Genomic DNA, 9,818 nt, shown 5'->3' with positions numbered 1-9,818 from the left:
ACTTCTCTGTCTGATTGATGGTACTGAGAGAAGGATCCTGAAGACCAGGTGTGGTTCAGTCCCTTCTGGGGCTCTATTTCAAACCCTGATGGGCTCAACTGGAACATGGTTTCATTCCTCTACCTATGGTGAGCAAAATGGAGTCAGAGCCCAGGCAGGTCTAGAAGCCCACCAGATTCTCTTGGAATCTTGGCTTCTATTTAACATGGTATGAAGTTAGTCACAGTTCTTTCATCTATTGGTTTAAATATCTTCCTCCCAGGGTGAGGCTGAAGGTATAGAAGGAGGGTGGGACAAGTCCAGCTGGAACCTTAGGCCAAAGCTTTTCCAATCTAGCTTTATAAGTAAAGCTCACAGCTTGGCTCCTATTCAATATGTATATTTCTGAATTGATACATAATCTGTAAGAGGTGAGAAAGATCAAGACTGCTTCCTCAGAATCCTCACAAGAGTAAACAGTTAACATGCAAATGGTTTAACAAATCTAATTTAACCATGTTAAGGATGTTGGCTGAGATGAAATGATCAAAGTATTTAAAAATGCAGTTTCCCCTAATTCTTAGTCTTACATCTCAGCTTGTTAAAATGCAAACAAAGCTTTTCATTGTCACTTTTTTTAAACCAGCAATCTGAGTCATTTGGATAGATCACTGGGTAACACCAGTGGTCCATTTATTACATAAAGATATGCGGAGTTCACAAATTTGTCACTGAAAATCCCTGGGGCTACCCTAGTTCTCTGGTTTTCAGCCTTTCCTTTCATTCTTTACATAGCTAATATTCTTCCATTAAATTTTTTCAAAGCCAATTATTTTCTGTTTTCAAAAGAAGAAGAGCCTAGCTGCAGAACTGATGCTATAGAGTAACTTGCAGGCAATAGATTGTATGGCAGAAGCTCCCGTTATTGAAGGTAACATTCAAATCCAGAGCATTAATTTCTGGACATAACTCTTAAAGGAGAGAGAAGTAAGTACAATAAATCACAAAAGTAGTAATATTAGGATCACTTAATTTGTCAGAAACATAAATGACAGAAATGTATTATCAGCAATATATAATGTTGCTGCTGGTGAGCTTTTTTGGGGCAAGAACCACATTTTATTATTCTCATTGTTTAACCAAGGGGCATTCAGTGTTTCCTGAAGCAGTCATTGCTTTCTATAAAAACTTTCAAACATTATTTCCTAAAAATAGGACCATAATTTTCAACTCTCTCCATATTTTTACTCAAGCTTTATTTCTGCTTTCCTTCTCAATGCATATTTCAAATGTTAAATAGATTATGAACAGCTCAAGAATTCAAATGCTGACTCTTGACCATCCCTAAATAAACATTATTTCCATTTCTGAGTACCTACTTTCTTATTCAGGAAGACTTGTGGGTGAACCTCAGTTAGACAGCTTCAACAACTCTTTAGAGACTGGCCTTTGCAACAGCATTCACGATACTCATCATCAAAAATTGGCACCTATTTGTCCAGCAGCTCTAAGAGATGAAAGGATGTAAGACATTTTCCTTTATTCTTAACAAGCACACAACTGGATCAGAGAGAAGATTATCCAGGTGAAATAATAAAGACAAATACATAATGAAGTAAACCTGTTTGGTTACTTCACGGTCCTTTGCCATATATTTTCCTCTCCTTCATAAGATCTCAAGCTTCAGTACTGTAATAAACACTGCAGTACTACACGATCCGCAGCTGGTTGAATCCAGGGGTATGGAGTAACCACAGAAAAGGAGGGCTGGCTGTAAGTTATACTGGGAGTTTCAACTGCTTGGAGGGTCAGTGATCCAGTCCCTGCACTGTTCAAAGGTCAATTGTATATGGAAAATTAGACAAACAATAGGCTAAGAGTATAGAAAGGTTCTACAATCCAAAATTTGCTAAACTGAATTAATTACAAAGGACATTTATCATTTTACAAAAAGAATGTTTATTTTAAATCTACTGTTATGAGATGAAGGGGGTACAATAAAAGCTTGTCCATTAAATTGAAAGTACCTCAAGACTTACTCAACTTTGAATTCTTAGGCCCTACAACCATAGTAGGCACAAGAAATAATATGCTGTACTTAATGCATCATAACTATTTAGCTGTATTAACACCACACCAATATAAACATATTTTAAGACAAATTTAAAACATACATATTTAACTTTATTTCATCATTGTCATTTAAAGCTTGATTTTATAAAACATAAAAGGACATTCTTAGAAGTTTGGTATCATAGCAATTTGAACAGTAGGAATATCCATAGCTTCATGGGTTCAAGTTATATAAATTAAGATCAAATAATTGGAAAATTTTTCAATATGGAAACTATACAAATGAAGTAAGTGGCAAAAGGACCTAATAAGAGCAATATTTTATTACTTATGGGCTATCATTAGTTACTTTCAGGATCTAAACAAATATTCTGAATATTCATATTTCTTTTGTTCTATTGTATATTTAAATATTTCTGTATATTCTGAGTCAAGCTGCTTGACCAAAAGGTCTGATTTAGAAAGACATTTAGCTTTATGACAAAAGTTTTTCCATCTACAGTACTACCTTCAAAGGAATTGACATTACAATGCTAATGAAATCTGCTACTTCCCTTTGGAACAGTGTGCAATAACTTACATCAGCCCTATGGAAAGTGAAACAGGTACCAAGGAATGGAACAATTATGCACAGATTCAGTAAAGTATAATGTTAAGTTTTCCCCACCTAAAAATTAACCAATGAAATATATCAACTAAAGTTGATTTGGTTTCAGGAAAACCACATTTGAGGATACAGGTACATTACTGTCTTTAGCTCATCCTCAGTCACTGACGGGAATTTTGTAGGCCACCATGCTATTTACTTTGTGAACTGTAGTAGTAAATGAACGGAGACGAACTTCTTCAGAATTGGTAATGAACTGTGGTCCTGACTCTTCCCACTTTTCAGGTACAACCAAATCTTTGTCTGTATAAATCAGGAGATCAAATGAACCTAAATTGGGGATAAAATAATTAAGGGACATTATTTTTTCAAAAGTAAAACTACCTGCCCTATCTCCCTCACATTTTGAACCACACAGTGTTAGAAATGTAGTTTAGCCTGGTCTGTAAAACTAGTTCACTGCTTTTCTTCAATGGAAATTTACTGTAGTACAGAAAATATCGCACTCCTTTCACTTTATCTTACGAAAAATTCAAGTTTTTTTTTCCTCTAAAGAAAAAACGTTAAAAATATTTGTATAAAGTGTATAATCAATCACATGGGATAGCATGAATGTAACCTACAGTAAAGCTAACTTCTTGGTTCTGTGACTGATGTATCCTAGTGCCTAGAACAGCGTGTGACATATAGTAGGTTTTCAGGACATATCTGATGTTTGAAGGAGTAAGGAAGATAGAAAAGCAAGACACAATTAGAGCTGTAGCCTTAAATATATATCAATACATATATGTGTGTAAGAAATGAAGATAATGAAAGAAATTACATCAAAACATTCAAGAGTGAGTGTTGTGGAATACTCTCATTCCTTTCCTTTTCAGCATTTCCAAATTTTCCAGCATGCATATAACATTACTTTTCCTTTATAATGCTTTCTCATTTTTATTACATGATATTGATAATTAAGAAAAAATTTAATAAAGGGGTAATTCTTAAAATAGTAGCTTAGTCGTTTCCCCAACAAATTTAAGGCAATGTGACATTGTATAATACTTACAGGAAACTTCCAACAGTGGCAGAAATGTCACTGTAGCTGTGATCTGTCTGATCACTGAGCGTATTTCATCTTGGATAGCTTTCTGAGACTTTTCTCTGGGTGCACTGCCAAAGAAATCAAATCAATTAATTTAAGTTTTAACGAGTTATTTAAAACATTTGTAAGATTATTTATCTAATTAAATGATTCCAAAATCAAATAAGTAATACATTAAAAAGGAGTTTTTTAGAAAATGAGTACATCATTAGGACCCATAATACCACAGTAGGCATAGTATGTATTTTTATTATTTCATTTATCCTTCCAATCACTTTTTTATGGTTGGTCAGGTCATTTTGTATCAGATGACCAGAAAATCTGCCAAGTGCTTCAAGTTAGGAAAACTTCAGTACCTCTTAAAAAAAAAATAACAGTGGTATCTAAAATATTTAATTGGTATAATCATTTTGGCATTTTTAGTAACGCCTAAATGTCTAATTCCCTACTGTCTCAAATAAGATATTAAATTGTATATCAAATTATTTTTATAAGCTATACATTTCCTAAAAGAGACCAAAGGCTTCAGAAGCAAACTGCATTTCATTATGAGAAATGGTTGTGAATTTACATGTAAGTATGCCTAGGACAATGCTAGTCATTAGCATATTATGATGGGTATTTCCCATTCAGGTAGTCTGGAAACTTCAGAGTTTATGAAGTGTCTTAGGAAATTTGTGGCATTAGGTGAAATACAGTAGAGCTGCATCTTAAGCTGGGAGAGTCTAGGATAATCCCTTAAGCTTAAAAGCACCTTTAAACAATTCATAAAATGGGCCACCTAGTATACTGTATGGAGTTTTGCATATACCACCATAAATACTACAATTTGAAATTCACCAATTTAGACTAAAGGCAATACTATACAAGTCAGTGACATGCTAAAGTAAGCACAGTTCTTTTCCACAGAAGACTGAAGATCAAATTAAACATCCTAGAAAAAACTATACCTTATATGAAACTTGTTCAATATAATCAGAACTCATTTTGTAAAGAAAACAAGTTTTAGAACAAGCATATGAAAGTGGAAATAATTTAAATTCCTACTTACCTGTCATCTTTTGCAGTCTTGTCACACTCAATATCAAACTGCCATCTTTCAAGGACCTCACCACTTTCAATATTTGAGATGACTACCACCAATTTCTGCACTGAACACTTGCATAACCATTCTGTAACACATAACAAGCCATCTTTTTTGGTTCACTGCATTACAAAGCCAACTCTTTTCTCGGGTCCCACTTCCTATCCTCAGCAAATTTCTACCACTGCTATTTTGGATCTCCTCCAAATTATACAGAAAACTTGTCTCATCAATAACCTAGCTCCTGTTTTCAAATTCTCAGTATTTATACCAGGTATAGCACTGGGTGCTGAGGATAGGATCGTAAACATTTGGTCCTCCCATCCTAATCCAAGGCAAGAGTGTAGGAGATAACATTAACCTAATCACTGCACCAATTAACATGAAATTAAAATTGTAACTGCTATGCAGGTGCAAAATATGGTACAATGAAAGCATAAAATAGGAAAATTTGACTCAGTCAGGGAGGGTTTGAGTTTAGTTCTAAGAGGTTCCACACCAAATAATCCAAGTGCAGCCCTATGAATGACTATGGGTGATTTAGCCCTGAAGTTAATGAAAATACAATGATGTAATTTAAAAAATGAAGTTACTTAAAACAACAAAAAAAATGATTCGTGAATTTTAAAATTAAAAAGGAAAAAAAAGATGAGAGCTGTAGCATTTTTTAGAACTAGTAATTTGGAAGGTCAAATGGGTAGATAGGGCAAAATATCCCACAACACAGAAAAATTAGAAATGGGATTCCTAAGTGGAAAGAAACATGAAAGAGAAACTAATAGGAATTCTAGAAAAAGAAAGAAAAGGAATAGATGGAGAACAAATACTGATCCAACAATACTGCAACTTCTTGAGCGAAAAGGAAAAATTGAGTGTTCAGATAGAAAAGGCTACTGACTCAGGCAAGATTTAAAAAAAAAAAGACAAATGGAAATAGGTGAAAATAAGAAAATTCTAATGAGCGTTCTGTTATTTAGTAGTTCTTTTTTAAGTTTAGTCCCACAGGTTGAATTCAGTTTTACAATTAATTACCTTTCAGTTGTTCCACCACATTATTTAGGTATTTTATGAGTTCAGGATCAGTAGTTACAAGCAAGGTGAGTCCATATTTTTGCACTCGAGTAAAGGTTTCGGATGGATATATGCCACGCTGATATAAAATGCTGTTGATGCCAAATGCTGAAAACAAGAAATATTAAAGTCATTGTCACTTTGTAACTTTGGGAAATAAAGCATATTTAGATGTGGCTATGGTTTCATTAATGGTGTAAAGCTGTAAATGTCTAAACACACGTGTTTGTGTGTTTTGCTGACAGCAGAATAGGTACAAAGTGGCATTAAAAATCCTTAAAATCTTGCTTCTAAGTAAGAGAGAAAGTGACACCTGCATTTATGTGGCAATTAAAGAAAAATGCCAAACTGCATTAATCTTCCAGTGGCAAATTTCATTTCATTGTAAAACAAGTCCAAATTCAGACTGTATGGTTAGAGGATGTCAAAATAGGCAACCGACTGACTAATCCAAAGCCCAGGCAAGCCTCTCCTCCTCTCTCTTTCCTCCTCTTATCCTCACAAGTTCCGCCAGGTTCTATCTGAAGGTACAACTGGCCTGGTCCAGAACGGCGCTTCCCGAACTCTAGGCCATCACTGTCGACCAGTTTCACCTCGCGGGGGTGATGGTGAGGGGTGAGCTCTGCACTTTAAAGAAACTCTCCTGGCAAAGGGGCTGTACCGCGAAGCAGGCCTCAGCAGCACCTAGGCGTCCTCCGCCATCATTAGCAACGCCTCTTCCCAGATTCCTCCTGCCGGGCAGGAGGCCGGGGCTGAGAGGGCTTGGGTTCGGGCCCGCTCCGGCCCAGCCGGCTTCCCCCCGCCTCGGAAGACAAGCCGCGGGCCTGCCGGGCGGCCTGGGCTCCGTTCTCCCCGCCCTACGGCCTGCGCGAGGACTTACAGAAGAACTCGGCCACGATTTCGGCGCTCCCGCGCAGGGTGATGCCTTGCTCCCGGGAGAGCTGCAGAGCCATGGCCAGGCCCACGGATGAAGGCACGCGCTTCCACCCGGCAGACAGCAACACCAGAGGTTTCCAGAGCACTTCCCCGCCACTCGTTTCAAAAGTAACGACGCAGGACGCCGTCGGCCCCTCGCGCAGGCGCGACAAGCTTTTAGGCCCCGCCCTACGCAGCAAGATCTCTGGGCCTTCGCAGGAGCAGCCGTTCGCGCAGGCGCAGTGGGTAGGCGTGGTGACACTGTTCCCAGTGGGTAGGCTCGGGAGGATCTCGGTTCGGCACCGGTAGTTGTGGTCGGCGGGCTGCCTGGCGCCCAGGGGGGAAAGATGGTAGGTCCAGGTTTTAGTGGCCGCTCCCTAGGTCTGGGGACAGAGCGACCAAGGAGCACAGTTCCCGAGTTTGAAAGATATTTTGAAAGTGATATGAGGTGTCCGCCAGCTGCGGCATAAGTGGCCCCAGGGATCCTTAGTGGGCGGTTGGAACTTGCTAGATGCTTTGGGAATTCGTAAAGCAACTGCGTGCGCGGCAGCCCAGCCACAGTTTTAGAGGGATTACTGTGTGGGCGGCTTTTCTTGAGAAATTGGATTAGGGGTTAAAGGGACGAACTGCTTGCATTTTTCTATCCCTTGTCTGTCCTGGGCTCAGCTCATGTTTATGCCCCGCCCCGCCCCCCTGCGAGGCGGAGTCTGGGGGCAGCAGGTGGCTGCGGCTGCAGGGCCAGCTTGCATTGTATACCCCTCCACCCCTAGGCGACTGGTCAGGAATAAGGTCACCTCACCAAAAAGCCCCATCAGCACTGAAGAGCTTTTCAGTGAATTTTGACTCACAAATTCAATGACTTTTTAATGTTAGGATAAGAAGTATTAAGGAGATAGTGCACAGCTAATGTTCATGTGAGATGCGAAACAATTTTATACTTAAAGCAGGTGGGAAAATTATTCGTAACATGAAGTCTGAGAAACTTAACTACCAGATGTACTGTTACTTAATTATATGAGAAAAATGCCTGAGTGTATTCGTTTTCTATTGCTGCGTAACAAATTATCATAAATTAGTTTAAAACAACACCCATTTGTTATCTAAGTCTTTAGGTCAGGAGTCTGGGGCATGGCATAGCTGGGTGCTCTACATAGTCTCATAAGTTTGAAGTAAAGGCACCTGTCTGCAGGTGGGATCTCATCTAAAATCTGGGGTCCTCTTTTGACCCCCTTGGTTCCTGGCAGAATTAATATCCTTGTTCTTAGATTGAGGTTCTCATTGGCTTGCTAGCTGTTGGCCAGAGGCCAGCCTTGTGCTTTTGCCAGGTAGCCCTTCCATAGGGCTTCTCACACTTGCAGTCTCTCTGACTTCAGGGAGGTCCTTTTAAAGGGCTTACATGATTAGGTCAGTCCCAGCCAGATAATTTCCTCTTTGTTGAAGCTAATCTTCAAAGTGGTTTTGCCTCATAATTACATGTCTGGCCACACTCAAGGGGAGGGATTATATAGTATATGCTCCCTAGAAGCCACAAATTTGGGGGGCCATCTCAGAACTCTGCCTAGTCACAGTGTTAGGTATCAGAATTTGATCAGTTTGAAGAGTGAAACAGGTATAATAGGTAATAAGCTGACTTGACCCTGTGAAATATTTTCCTTACATTCTTTAGTCTCTGTGGTACAAGTGTGTATGTGTGTGTTTAAATCACCACCTTTTCATTCCTTCCACCAGGATTTTGGGTTAGAGCCAGAATTCTGGCATCATGCTGGTAGAGCATGATGCCCACCTTACTTCATATATAAATTGTCTCTCTTTCTAAGGAACTTACTACTTAGCACTTCAGGAAAGGCTTCCTTCAGTTTCATAATAATATAGTAGATGCAAATATTCGTTAGTATAATTTTGGAGATTCTAGAAGGCTGGCAAAATATATGAGATTTCCATATATAGAGGAAGTATTTGTTAATACTTTCTTTGTGTTCTAGGAGGAGGTGTAAGAAATTATTAAGGCTTAGAAAGCATGGTCTGTGCTTTTTGAGGATTTGTAATCTAGTTTTGTTTAAATATGCATACTTAAAAAACAGTTGAAGGCTCATAAATTTGACCTTATCTGGCTTCTGCCTACCTGGCAGCCTCCTTTCAGGTTACTATCCTAACCTGCCTACTCCTTTAGTAACGTTTCAAACTCAGGGCTTTTTGTTAGGTGCTTTCCTCTGCCCAGAAACTGAGTTTTATCTGTTCAAATTTCTGATTATATTCATACTTTTTAAACTTAAATGTTACCGCATTAAAGGAATTTTCTTTTACCCCTCAGGGTATAAGGTTCTGCTCTTACGCAGCACTCTCATAGCATCCCATAGTGCTATTTCAGAGCACTGCTTTCACTGTTGCAATGAAAACAATTACATTATCATTATTTAAAGATATCTTTTGTATCTTCCTGTTTTGGCAGAGGATTCATGATGACATTTATTGGGTGCCCCACAAATATTTGTTAAATAAATATTTGAATATTTGCCTAGGAAAACTTCATGGAAGAACCCAAAATGTTTTCTAGTTGGAGAGCAGGTTGGATGGATGCGGTAAGGCCACTTTTAGGGAGTTTTGAATACCAATACCCATTTGAGTTGAACTAGAGGTACAAGGATTTCTAAATTCTTAGGATTGTTGTAATTAAAGGGGCATTTTTTTTCAAGTGTAAATTCAGTAATGGTAGTAGAATAGATTGTGTAGTGGACCATCTGGAGTGGTGGTTCTCAAACTTGAGCATGTGAAAGAATGACTTGGGTATTTTGCAAACTATGTGGATTCCTGGCTTCTGTTCCTCCTCCTTTCAGTCTGGTTCAGTTCAGTACCATAGACACTAGTCACATGTGACTTAAGAACTTGAAGTGTGCTGGTGTGAATTGAGACATGCTACAAGTATAAAGTACCAGATTTCTAAGACTTCGTATAAAAAAAGAATGTAAAGTATATTGATTTTTTTTTGGTAATTGATTACA

General features: G+C 38.4%; 1 protein-coding gene across 1 annotated transcript; it reads right to left on the bottom strand.

The window, feature by feature from the left end:
* Window positions 1-2,129: 2,129 nt before the first annotated feature.
* Window positions 2,130-6,981, bottom strand: MAD2L1 (mitotic arrest deficient 2 like 1). Its single transcript, XM_007464844.1, has 5 exons — window positions 6,785-6,981; window positions 5,866-6,012; window positions 4,801-4,921; window positions 3,714-3,817; window positions 2,130-2,989 (listed from the first exon to the last, which is right to left on the bottom strand). The coding sequence occupies exons 1-5, from the start codon at window positions 6,855-6,857 to the stop codon at window positions 2,817-2,819; spliced, it is 618 nt and encodes a 205-aa protein (XP_007464906.1). The 5' UTR covers window positions 6,858-6,981; the 3' UTR covers window positions 2,130-2,816.
* Window positions 6,982-9,818: the final 2,837 nt, after the last annotated feature.

This window comes from Lipotes vexillifer, unplaced genomic scaffold (assembly GCF_000442215.2).
Source record: "Lipotes vexillifer unplaced genomic scaffold, Lipotes_vexillifer_v1.1 scaffold231, whole genome shotgun sequence".
In the NCBI taxonomy this organism is placed as follows: domain Eukaryota; kingdom Metazoa; phylum Chordata; class Mammalia; order Artiodactyla; family Lipotidae; genus Lipotes; species Lipotes vexillifer.
Note: the sequence above shows the minus strand (reverse complement) of the source record. Positions and strands in the feature narration are given on the sequence as shown.

Coding starts and splice junctions, on each gene's coding strand:
- MAD2L1 (XM_007464844.1), bottom strand. CDS start 6,857: ATGGCTCTGCAGCTCTCCCGGGAGCAAGGCATCACCCTGCGCGGGAGC. Junction 4,922..5,865: donor TGTGGTGGAACAACTGAAAG/GTAATTAATTGT, acceptor TATGTGTTACAG/AATGGTTATGCAAGTGTTCA. Junction 2,990..3,713: donor GCCACTGTTGGAAGTTTCCT/GTAAGTATTATA, acceptor TCCCCAATTTAG/GTTCATTTGATCTCCTGATT.